At 34.1% G+C, this 13539-nt stretch overlaps 1 protein-coding gene across 8 annotated transcripts in view; it reads left to right on the top strand.

Moving 5' to 3' along the window:
* The window catches only part of knl1 (kinetochore scaffold 1), a 44878-nt gene that overhangs the window by 19326 nt on the left and 12013 nt on the right, over window positions 1–13539 (top strand). For 4 of the 8 annotated variants that reach the window (XM_087236737.1, XM_087236735.1, XM_087236736.1 and 1 more), the window contains exons 3-10: window positions 8376–8415; window positions 8723–8782; window positions 8864–8949; window positions 9056–9105; window positions 9253–9271; window positions 9411–9451; window positions 9635–9681; window positions 9841–13410. In XM_087236737.1, coding sequence (XP_087092863.1) covers window positions 8376–8415; window positions 8723–8782; window positions 8864–8949; window positions 9056–9105; window positions 9253–9271; window positions 9411–9451; window positions 9635–9681; window positions 9841–13410 — 3913 coding nt within the window. Of the gene's footprint in view, window positions 1–8375; window positions 8416–8722; window positions 8783–8863; window positions 8950–9055; window positions 9119–9252; window positions 9272–9410; window positions 9452–9634; window positions 9682–9840; window positions 13411–13539 lie in introns of all 8 variants that reach the window. The other 4 variants (XM_087236740.1, XM_087236739.1, XM_087236741.1 and 1 more) reach the window with 1 other exon arrangement.

Here is a 13539-nt window from a genome sequence, read left to right as displayed (position 1 = left end):
CATGTCCTGTATAAGATCTGACCACTGTTTTTTTCTACTTATTTGAAATGGGGTTTTTATACAACTTTATGTAATGTTAATACCTCATTTCTCCAAAACAGTGCAGTAAGAATGTTTCATGTGATGTACACACAAAATATGGAATGTCTTGTACAAAAACTGATCATTGTTTTTTTCTACTTATTTGAAATGGGGTCTTTATGGCACTTTATATTATCTTAATACCCCATTTCTCTAAAATGCTGCAGTAAATAGGTTTCATGTGAAGTACAGATATAGTATGGGATGTCATGTATATTAACTGACCATTGTCTTTTTCTACTTATTTGAAATGGGGTCTTTAAAGCACTTTATATTATGTTAATACCCCATTTCTCTAAAATGCTGCAGTAAATAGGTTTCATGTGAAGTACAGATATAGTATGGGATGTCATGTATATTAACTGACCATTGTTTTTTTCTACTTATTTAAATTGGGGTCTTTATAACATTTTGAAACATAATATTATACAATTTCTCCAAAACACTACAGTAATAAGGTTTCATGTGAAGTCCACACATAGTATAGGATGTCCTGTGTAAGAACTGACCATTGTTTTTTTCTACTTATTTGAAATGCGGTCTTTATAGCACTTTATATTATGTTAATACCCCCTTTCTCCAAAACGCTGCAGTAAATAGGTTTTATGTGAAGTACACATATAGTATGGGATGTCCTGTATAAGAACTGACCATTGTTTTTTTCTACTTATTTAAAATGCGGTCTTTATAGTATTTTATATTTTGTTAATACCCCGTCTCTTTAAAATGCTGCAGTAAAAAGGTTTCATGTGAAGTACATATATAGTATGGGATGTCCTGTATAAGAACTGACCATTGTTTTTTTCTACTTATTTGAAAAGGGGTCTTTATAGCACTTTATTTTATGTTAATACCCCATTTCTCTAAAATGCTGCAGTAAATAGGTTTCATGTAAAGTAGAGATATAGTATGGGATGTCCTGTATAATAACTGACCATTGTTTTTTTCTACTTATTTAAATTGGGGTCTTTATAACACTTTGAAATATAATATTATACAATTTCTCCAAAACACTGCAGTAATAAGGTTTCATGTGAAGTCCACACATAGTATGGGATGTCCTGTGTAAGAACTGACCATTGTTTTTTTCTACTTATTTAAAATGCGGTCTTTATAGTATCTTATATTATGTTAATACCCCGTCTCTTTAAAATGCTGCAGTAAAAAGGTTTCATGTGAAGTACATATATAGTATGGGATGTCCTGTATAAGATCTGACCATTGTTTTTTTTTCTACTTATTTGAAATGGGGACTTTATAGCACTTTATTTTATGTTAATACCCCATTTAATTAAAATGCTGCAGTAAATAGGTTTCATGTGAAGTAGAGATATAGTATGGGATGTCGTGTATAATAACTGACCATTGTTTTTTTCTACTTATTTAAATTGGGGTCTTTATAACACTTTGAAATATAATATTATACAATTTCTCCAAAACACTGCAGTAATAAGGTTTCATGTGAAGTCCACACATAGTATGGGATGTCCTGTGTAAGAACTGACCATTGTTTTTTTCTACTTATTTAAAATGCGGTCTTTATAGTATCTTATATTATGTTAATACCCCGTCTCTTTAAAATGCTGCAGTATAAAGGTTTCATGTGAAGTACATATATAGTATGGGATGTCCCGTATAAGATCTGACCATTGTTTTTTTCTACTTATTTGAAATGGGGACTTTATAGCACTTTATTTTATGTTAATACCCCATTTCATTAAAATGCTGCAGTAAATAGGTTTCATGTGAAGTAGAGATATAGTATGGAATGTCGTGTATAATAACTGACCATTGTTTTTTTCTACTTATTTAAATTGGGGTCTTTATAACACTTTGAAATATAATATTATACAATTTCTCCAAAACACTGCAGTAATAAGGTTTCATGTGAAGTACACATATAGTATGGGATGTCCTGTATAAGAACTGACCATTCTTTTTTTCTACTTATTTGAAATGCGGTCTTTATAGCACTTTATATTAGGTTATTACCCCAATTCTCCAAAACAGTGCAGTAAGAAAGTTTCATGTCAAGTACATAGTATGGGATGTCCTATGTAAGAACTGACCATTGTTTTTTTCTACTTATTGGAAATGGGCTCTTTATAGCACTTTATCATATGTTAATACCCTGTTTCCCAAAAACGCAGCAGTAAAAATGTTTCATGTGAAGTGCACTTATAGTATGGGATGTCCTGTATAAGAACTGACCATTGTTTTTTACTACTTATTTGAAATGGGCTCTTTATAGCACTTTATATTATGTTAATACCCCCTTTCTCCAAAATGCTGCAGTAAAAAGGTTTCATGTGAAGTACACATATAGTATGGTATGTCCTGTATAAGAACTGACCATTGTTTTTTTCTACTTATTTGAAATGCGGTCTTTATAGCACTTTATATTATGTTAAAACCCCCTTTCTCCAAAACGCTGCAGTAAATAGGTTTCATGTGAAGTACAGATATAGTATGGGATGTCCTTTATAAGAACTGACCATTGTCTTTTTCTACTTATTTAAAATGGGGTCTTTATAGCACTTTATATTAGGTTATTACCCCAATTCTCCAAAACAGTGCAGTAAAAAGTTTTTATGTGAAGTACACATAAAGTATGGGATGTCCTGAATAAGAACTGACCATTGTTTCTTTCTACTTATTGGAAATGGGGTCTTTATAGTACTTTATATTATGTTAATACCCCATTTCTCCAAAACAGTGCAGTAAGAAATTTTCATGTCAAGTACATAGTATGGGATGTCCTATGTAAGAACTGACCATTGTTTTTTTTTTACTTATTGGAAATGGGCTCTTTATAGCACTTTATCATAAGTTAATACCCTGTTTCCCAAAAACGCTGCAGTAAAAATGTTTCATGTGAAGTGCACATATAGTATGGGATGTCCTGTATAAGAACTGACCATTGTCTTTTTCTACTTATTTGAAATGGGGTCTTTATAGGACTTTATATTATATTAATACCCCCTTTCTCCAAAATGCTGCAGTAAAAAGGTTTCATGTGAAGTACACATATAGTATGGTATGTCCTGTATAAGAACTGACTATTCTTTTTTTCTACTTATATTAAATGCGGTCTTTATAGCACTTTATATTAGGTTGTTACCCCAATTCTCCAAAACAGTGCAGTAAAAAGTTTTTTATGTGAAGTACACATAAAGTATGGGATGTCCTGAATAAGAACTGACCATTGTTTCTTTCTACTTATTGGAAATGGGGTCTTTATAGTACTTTATATTATGTTAATACCCCATTTCTTCAAAACAGTGCAGTAAGAAAGTTTCATGTCAAGTACATAGTATGGGATGTCCTATGTAAGAACTGACCATTGTTTTTTTCTACTTATTGGAAATGGGCTCATTATAGCACTTTATCATTTGTTAATACCCTGTTTCCCAAAAACGCTGCAGTAAAACTGTTTCATGTGAAGTGCACATATAGTATGGGATGTCCTGTATAAGAACTGACCATTGTTTTTTTCTACTTATTTGAAAAGGGGTCTTTATAGCACTTTATTTTATGTTAATACCCCCTTTCTCCAAAATGCTGCAGTAAAAATGTTTCATGTGAAGTGCACATATAGTATGGGATGTCCTGTATAAGAACTGACCATTGTTTTTTTCTACTTATTTGAAATGGGGTCTTTATAGCACTTTATTTTACGTTAATACCCCCTTTCTTCAAAATGCTGCAGTAAAAAGGTTTCATGTGAAGTACACATATAGCATGGTATGTCCTGTATAAGAACTGACCATTGTTTTTTTCTACTTATTTAAAATAGGGTCTTTATAGCACTTTATATTGGCTTAATACCCCGTTTCTCCAAAATGCTGCAGTAAAAAGGTTTCATGTGAAGTACATATATAGTAGGGTATGTCATGTATAAGAACTGACCATTGTTTTTTTCTACTTATTTAAAATAGGGTCTTTATAGCACTTTATATTGGCTTAATACCCCGTTTCTCCAAAATGCTGCAGTAAAAAGGTTTCATGTGAAGTACATATATAGTAGGGTATGTCATGTATAAGAACTGACCATTGTCTTTTTCTACTTATTTGAAATGGGGTCTTTATAGCACTTTATATTATGTTAATACCCCCTTTCTCCAAAATGCTGCAGTAAAAAGGTTTCATATGAAGTACACATATAGTATGGTATGTCCTGTATAAGAACTGACCATTGTTTTTTTTATACTTATTTAAAACGGGGTCCTTATATTACTTTATACTATGTTAATTCCCCCGTGTCTTTAAAATGCTGCAGCAAAAAACTTTCATGTGAAGTACACACAGAGATAAGGGTGTCGTGTATAAGATCTGACCATTGTTTTTCTCTACTTATTTGAAAGGGGGACTTTATAGTACTTTTTTTCTATGTTAACACCCCGTTTCTCTAAAATGCTGCAGTAAAAAGGTTTCATGTGAAGTACATATATAGTATGGGATGTCCTGTATAAGAACCGACCATTGTTTTTTTTCTACTTATTTGAAATGGGGTTTTTATATCACTTTGTTGTGTTAATACCTCATTTCTCCAAAACAGTGCAGTAAGAAGGTTTCATGTAATGTACACTCATAGTATGGGATGTCCTGTACTAGAACTGACCATTGTTTTTTTCTACTTATTTGAAATGAGGTCTTTATAGCACTTTATATTATTTTAATACCCCATTTCTCCAAAATGCTGCAGTAAAAAAGTTTTATGTGAAGTACAGATATAGTATGGATGTCCTGTATAGGAACTGACCATTGTTTTTTTTCTACTTATTTGAATTGGGGTCTTTAGAACACTTTGAAATATATTATATACAATTTCTCCAAAACACTGCAGTAAAAAGGTTTCATGTGAAGTACACATATAGTATGGGATGTCCTGTATAAGAACTGACCATAGATTTTTTCTACCAATTTAAAATGTGGTCTTTATAGTATTTTATATTATGTTAATACCCCGTTTCTTTAAAACGCTGCAGTAAAAACGCTTCATGTGAAGTACATAAATAGTATGGTATGTCCTGTATAAGTACTTTCCATTGTTTTTTTCTACTTATTAGAAATGGGGTTTTTATATCACTTTATAATAGGTTAATACCCAGTTTCTCCAAAACGCTGCAGTAAAAAAAGATTTCATGTGAAGTACACATATAGTATGGGATGTCCTGAATAAGAACTGACCATTGTTTCTTTCTTCTTAATCGAAATGGGGTCTTTATAACACTTTATATTTTGTTAATGTCCCACTTCTCCAGATTGCTGGAGTAAGAAGTGTTTACATGTAGTATGCATATTGTATGTGATGTTCTGTACAGGAACTGATCATTGTTTTTTGTCTATTTATTGAAAATTGAGTCTTCATAACACTTTGAGTAATGTTAATGCCCAATTTCTCCAAAACGCTGCAGTAACAAGTCTTTATATGAGGTTTAGTATGGGATGTCCTGTATAAGACCTGACTATTGTTTTTTTTTCTACATCTTTTAAATGAGCATTTTTTTTTCCAAATTGCTGCAGTAAAAAGGATTCATATGTTGTATATATGCATATAGCATGAGACATCTAGTATCAGACCTGATCAGTCTTTTATTTAACTTATGTCAAACAATGTATTTATAACAGTTTAAAGACTTTATAGCTCAATAATAGCAAATTTCTCCAAAATGCTGCAGTAAGTTATTATGAGGTATGCATATAATATTGGATGTCCTGTCCATAGTTTTCTTCTGTTAACTTAAATGAGGTCTTTCACATGAGGTATGCATGTACATCCTGTATCAGAACCAAACTTTGTTTTTTTCTACTTATTTCTTTATAGCACTTTAAAGTGTGTTAATGGTACATTTCTCCAAAATGCTGCAGTAAAACAGGCTTCATATGATGTATGCTTAGTATTTGACTTCCTGCATCAGATCTTATTGTTGTTCTATTCTACTTATAACAAATAATAAGGTCTTTACAGTCATCTAAAGTGTAATAATGCCCCATATCCCATATACTGAAAGAAGCATACAAAATCCCCTTTAAATAAAACCAACATATATTTATAACTTAAACAATGTTTTGTTGGACTACTTTATGATTGTTTTCACTTTCTGAGGTTAGCCACGTTGTATAAAATTGCATTTAACCTTAATTGCAATGTACTGTAGTTGGCTAGGAGAAGTAGAAACGCATTCTGTGTATTTAGAAATCGTATATTTATTCTGTCCGTTTGATCTGCTATAAAATCATTTGAAGCAAAAAGATAAACTTGAGGAAATTAAAGGTAAGCCCAGAAACCAATTTCTTTAAATAACAACAGTCAAAAAAGCTAATAAATTGTTTAATAAAGCATACGTGGGAGGAAAGGGGGATAAACTTATATTTCGTTGTTATCTCTCTGTTCTGGGCGAAATGGGTGCTCTGTGGAGCGCTCTCTGTGTGGCTGCTGACATTACCGTAATGACAATAATACGCGCGCACCGAAATATAAAGCGCGGCTGGCTTGACTGTGTTTTTCCGAACCGCGGCTGGCTTGACCGCAGTGTCCAAAATGCTCAAACGTCCTGTGATGTTTTACTGTGTGGTGAGCTTCAAACCAAAGATGGAGATCAGTTAAGGCTTTGATATACCTCTAATCATAAAGCATTTCCATTTAATGTGCTCTCATGTAAGAGCAAAACTATTGTATTTGTAGTCTATACATGTAAGTCTTTTATTTTAGGATTTTATCATTATGTCTTACAGCATGTCATGTTTCAGATGTCTGGAAAATTAACACATATTCATTCATTTATTCCTTCGTTCATTTTTTTTCTGGCTTAGTCCCTTTATTAATCAGGAACTGCCACAGTTGAATAAACCGCCAACTTATCCAGCATGTGTTTTTCGCAGCGAATGCCCTTCCAGCTGCAACCCAGCACTGGGAAAATTAGCACATTGCTTGTCATATTCTTATATATTTTACAGTCTATGGTCATATTGTAATATATTAATTTGTAACATATTATTATTATTATTAATATTTAAATTGATGCCAGTAAATAAACATGCATAAGAGTAGCTGTTTACATAGTTGTCAATTAGAAAAGTTAAATAATCTTGATAAAGTTACACCTTATTAAACTAATCTCAATCTTATATTTTGAGATTGCATTGTGCACTATGAATATGGCATGGGTCGGTATATGTTTCTGACAGCACAGTATGATAACCTTGGATAAAAATTTCACAGTATCATGGTATTGTGATTACTGCTCTTTAACAGGGTGTTTGCAGGGTCCTAAAAAGTATTAAAAATTGATAAATGAATGTAGAGAAATTAAAGGCTCTTAAAACGTATTAAAAAGTCAAATGCTATTTTGCAAGGTATTAAATTTTATATCATTTTAATTATAGGATGTATGGTTGTATGCTAAAGTTTGACTGAATTAAATCTATGAATATAAGGTTGCTGTGTAGTTTATGAAATCAATAAAATCCTGCTAAATTTGATATCATGCTGCTTTGTTTACTGCAGAAACCAATGCAATGCCATAATTTCTGCAGTTCTATAGGTGGCAGCCTACTGAATTAGCTAGATTTGTTAGATTTTTATTCGGTGTATGAATAATGTTTTAGTTTTGGAATAGTTTCTTACATTAATATTTAGTAAATATACTATTAGGTAAAATCTCGCCAGTGTTTCCGGTTGAAACCTACTTTAGTTATAAGGTCTTCAAATATATGGATAGAGTCTTTAAAGGAATTACATTTCATTCTTTGATTCCTGCATATACTCTGTGTAATGAGTTCTTATCATTTGTTTGGGTAAAAAAAGAAGAAAAAAAAAACGTTTACAACCATTGAACAAAATACATTTTATTTTAGGAATAGGAAACGTTTATAATATTTTGGAACAGTGAACATGTCAGCCTAAATTATTAAAATAAATAATTGACTTCTGCTCTCTTCATTAGTTTCAAAAACAAAGATGTCTTTACAACACATTTAATAATAATAAAAAAAAACCTTACATATAACCCTAAGGTACAGTATAACAGAAACGTTTAGCAGTTTTAAAACCTTGACTTTTCCAAACCATAAAACAGGTTATCGTCCCATGCCCACTACGAATATGACAAACTGCTTTCAAAGCATTTCATTTCCATATATTTATAAAATACATCTGCTAAATGAATAAATCTTAGCATGTGTTAAATAAGTGAAGTGTTTTTTATTTTTTTTCACTCCTGGCAAATTATAGAATATGTCATAAAAGCAACTTGTGTAACTAATTTGATCCTTGTTTGGGTTTTTTTCAGCAATGAGGCAGTGAAATCCTCAAAACGGAGACTTTCTTCGGTAAGCATACAGGAAATCATTGAAATTGAACTTGTGAAATGTGAAACCTTCTGATGATTTGTCTTCTTCTTCTTCTTATTATTATTATAAATTATTATTATTTTTATTCTCTTAACATTTTTTTGAACATTGAATGGGTATATACTAGTTTTTTGGCACAATGCTGATTTTTAGTAATGAATGAATTTACTCACAAATGATATGTGATTCACCTGACTTTTAAGTATATTCACTTTATTTCAGCCTACAAGAAGTATCTTACACATTTTTGTCCATTTCTAAGTTTTATCCATTTCTACCCTGACAGATTTTGAAAGCTCCTCGAACATCTATAAAAGTACTTGGAGTTGAGCAAGAGGAACAAAAGGTGATTGTGTTACTGAATTGGTTTGTTTGTTGTATTTATTATAAAAATGAACATTTGTTTTTAATCTGTGTATTTATGCAGGAAGAAATTGCCAAGCCTGTAGAGAAGAGGAGAAATTCACGTAGAGTGAGTTTTGCCACTACGAATAATGTGCGAGTCTTTACCAAGTAAGTGCAGCAATGTCAACCCACTGATTGAAAAATGCCATATAATAAATACCACAAATAGTATGTTTTGAAGTGTAATTCATATTTAATCATTAACATTTCACAGTGAGGCAAAGAATGAATCTCCTGTTCTGGGATCCATACAAAACTTAAATGGTGAGCAGTTGTTGTTTTATTTGGTTTATTGTTTGTTAACAAGATGCGTACCAGTTTGAGTAAATGAATATGATTAAATATTTATGTTTATATTTTTGTAAAACATTAACAAGTTATTAACTTCACTGTTTTCATTAAATTCAACAGAAGAGCGGCCTGATGAAAAGTGAGTAGAAGATTTTATTATTTAGGTTGTTTTACTGGCTTATATGCTGTTCAAGTTTGATGTGTTTTTTTCATGTATTTTACGTTAAAATATATTAAAACCGTAAACTTTTTTTTTTCTTCCTTTCACTTAATGACAGAATCTTGCGTTTTGCGGATGAGGGAAGTCACCAAATTAAAGGTATTTCTTTTTCAAGTAAAACATGTAAACATTGATGACCACTTCTTCAATTTAAGAATATTCAATATAAGTATATTATGCATTTGCATAATAGTAACGCATAATCTCACATATGTTTTGTATTTTTCCTGAATATTATACATGCGATCAGATAGTAAACCACTAAACCTTTCTGTTTTTTAGGCCTGGAAACTTTGTTGCACACTCCCCTTTATCTAACCCAGAATAAAGTAAGTGTTGATCTAAGTAAAGATATGATGAATTTCAGGCTTCTGCAGTTTTATGACCTGCTTGATTAAAGTATGCATACTGCTGCCACAATGCTTGATTGAAACACACCTTGTTTTGACACACACTGATTGTTTTGACCTTTCTTTTGCAAATTGTAGGAAAATTTCTTCTCTGATCCGGTCTTACAAGATGACTATGTAGATAGAACAATACTGCTTGGTGAAGATACTGGATACATGGATATTACTCACAGTCACACTATCACATTTGATAAGGATTATGAAATCAAAGAGGAGGCAAACCAGGATGTTAGCTTCAAAGTGGCTCAGACTGTCTGTGGTGATTCGAATATTCCAAGTCAGAAAGCAGACAAGAAAAATGTTTCAATGGACTCAGACTTCAGTGCTTTTCTCGCAAGTATGCACTTACCCACTGTAAATACTGTTAAGCTCCAAAAATCAGAAAACGAGCTCGATAATGCCTCCGGTCCAGCGAATACAAGCATTTCAGAAATTGATAAGGAAAATTTCTTGCCATCTTTTTTGACTAAACCACAACCAAGCAGCAAGTGTCAGCCACTACAACCCCGGGGACTTCAACGCAGACGTTCTCGAGTTTCATTCATTGAAAATGACGAAAGTGGGTCAACAATGGGTCGCACTGTTGTAACAGAAAACATTGATAGTGCACAGTCTTTTACACCCTCAGTTCCTAAAAATCCTAGAAGTGTTCCCATCATGACATCTGCTTTTCCAGATGTGTCAGATGACATGGAGTTCACTGCTCCAGTCAATGCTAAAGTTACAGGAAATATCACTTGCGGTGTCCAGGCTGCTCTGGATCAGAATAGATCACATTATTTCTCTGAAGAAGACAATGCAATGGAGATGACGGGGGTATCTGATATATCCGTTCGAAATAAAGACTACACTGTGAATATGATGGAACAAAGTCAGCCTTCAGTTCCTAAAGTAAGAAGGATGTCCTCCTTGGCTGTCATTGGAAATGGAGAGATAACAGATCAAAGCAATGCTGGTTATTTTCAGGGCAATCTATCAGTAGCCCAAACAACAGATTGTGATAATATGGAAATGACTGAAGCTTTAGATGTTTCTCTTCAAGACAAAGAGAAAGCTTTGTTTCCCAAAGTAAGCAGGAGGTCCACATTTGATGTTTTCGGAAATGGAGACATAGTGCAAAACAAATCTAACAGCAGCTTAATGGTTCCTTCTGCAAATTCCGATGATATGGAGATGACTGAGGTTATTGATCTTGAATCCAAACCATCAGTTGAAAACAAACTGCTTCACGGCTCAAGGAAGAGTTTGCCGCTGACATCTATATCCAGAAAGGTTCAAGAAGATAAGCATACAAGCATTATGAAGAACGGTCTGCATCCCATTCCTACAGTAAACAGGAAGACCTGCTTTAATGTTGCTGAAAATGGAATCGTACTGGATTACAATAAATCAGGCCACCTCTCCATAGCCCAAGACGACAATTCTGGCGATATGGAAATCACAGAGTGTCGAACTGATTTTCTCGAAATCAAACAATTAACTGAAAACAAGTCATTTGGTAGCTTCTGGAAGAATTTGCCGCCTTCATCTTCATCCAAGACAGTTGGAGAAGACGAGCATACAGGCAGCGTCAAAAAGGAAGCTCTGTGTTTAACGTCTAGTGTAAACAAGATGCCCTGCTTTAATTCAAATTCTGATGATATGGAAATGACACAGTGTCACACTGTTTTTCTTCAACCTAAACATGTCAGTGGGGATGAATCATTAAGTGTTCCAATAAAAAATGGACCTCTTACATCACTATCTGGAACTGAAGGCGGGGATGAGATGGACATGACTCAAGTACCCACTGGGCGTATAATACTAAATGGTCATTCTTCCTACAAAAAGGAAAAAGGTGAAAGCATTCTGATACCTGCTTCAGCTACATCACCTGTGCATAATAAGAGTGACTATATGGACTTGACATGTGTACAAAGTACTTTTGCAGAGACTTCTCTCCCATGTCCAGACGAAATGGAATTTACAGCATGCGTCGCTGACATTGCCTCAAACCGAACAGGAAGAACTGTGGATATCACAGATATAAGAGCGCCATTCTCTGCCAATCAAACCGTCATCGTGGTTGAACCTATGGAGATGACTGAAGTACATATGGCACCATTCAGTGAGCGAAAGCATAAAGCTTTTATGACTCGAAGAAAGTCAGGAGCAAGGATGATGTCCTTGATGTGCAATTCTGGAAACACTGAAGCTGATAACTGTCAATTTGATTTCTCCAACTCTGATAACATGGACATGACACAATGTCAGACTGCAGTGCTGGAGGCTGAAACTTCCAAGAGGGCCACACCATTCAACAAATCAAGGAGGAATTCAAACAGTGCATCCTGCAGTCCTGATGGTATGGAGATAACTCAGCCACTCACTGGCAAAATAGTGTTAAAAAGCTTTGCATCTAATGAGGAAAGTAAGCATCAGCAAAATCTTTTGCCTGAAGCACAAAGTTGTCAAATGCAGAACGAGTCTCAGTGTATGGAACTGACATGTCAAGCCAGTGCATCAAATCTAGCCATTCCCTATGTTGATGATGAAATGGAGCTAACAGGATGCAATACGATTGCAATGGACTCAAAAAGCACATTGGCATCAAGTGCTGCGGAGATCAAAGTGAATGAAAGTGCACTTTGGGCATCAACAACTGTTTCTAAATGCACAGTGTCAAGTGAAGAACAAAATGAGGTGAGTGAAGCTGCCAACTGTGCTAATAGCAGTGTTTTCCCCTCAAAGGATCTTTTTGATCTTGGTGGAAAAAGCGTTAAATGCAGCAACATGGAGACAACGTCCTACATACTACCTGATATGCAAGTGGACAAAAATTGTGAAACGGCTCTCCCAAGCAATGTGATGGCGAACGATGAAGATGATATGCAAGTCACAAAGCCCCTAACATTGCCTATTGAAATTGAGCAAACGTTTTCATTTAACCAGAACGAAGAACCCAATACATCCTCCGGTTTTAGAAATGACAAAGAGGGTCATGCTCATAATGCTAAAGCAAGACGAAGAAGTTTAGCAGACTTTCAAATGGAGCTTCATAACATGTCACAACGTATCCTCGAAGAGCCAAATTTAATGACAGTAAGCGCAACTGCGCCTCTGCCTTCTTGCACACTCTCAGAGAACGTGCAGAATGAAATGGGAAGTTCTACCGAGCCGGCTTCCAATGTCACACCTGTTGTCAAGCAGAAAAATAATTCTGCGCAAAGTCAGAAGACCACACCTTTTAGTCTTAACAAAAAATCATTTTCCTCAAGGATGTCATTGTGTGGGGTTGTTCCAAAGCTACCAAAACGAACTACAGCTTTCACTCCCAACAAATCCCTGCCCATAAGTATAAATGATTTACCGTGTCTCGAGCTAGAGAAACATTTTGAAGTTGCTGAACAAAAAAGCAATCAAACAGTCGATATTAACGATGAAGAGTTCCCTGAAATGAGCAGTGAAGAAGACCTCTCGGGGAGTCTTGAAAATTGGCCAGTTAGCAAGCAAGATGAACTGGATGAATCTTTGGCTGTACCCATGAAAGAAGAGTTTTTAATAGACGATGTCTTCGAGTCAGGCACAAGCCCTTCTTTTAAAAGGCCACATCCAGAGGAAGAACCTATTATAGCAGAACAAACCAAGAAGACCTGTGTTTCTGACATGGTAGGCACAAATGTTAATAATTTTCAGTTTAATAGTTTGTTTGCTTGGTGTTTCCTGCTATACACTTAGAGGTTGTTCTCTAATAAAGTGTTAAGCGTGGGCTCCATTGTTGTGCATTATTATGCTAAT

The sequence above is a fragment of the Danio rerio genome, chromosome 1, assembly GCF_052040795.2.
Source record: "Danio rerio strain M-AB ecotype USA chromosome 1, GRCz13ab, whole genome shotgun sequence".
NCBI classification, from domain to species: Eukaryota; Metazoa; Chordata; class Actinopteri; order Cypriniformes; family Danionidae; genus Danio; species Danio rerio.
The sequence above is the reverse complement of the archived record's forward strand: the minus strand, read 5'-3'. Positions and strand labels throughout refer to the sequence as shown.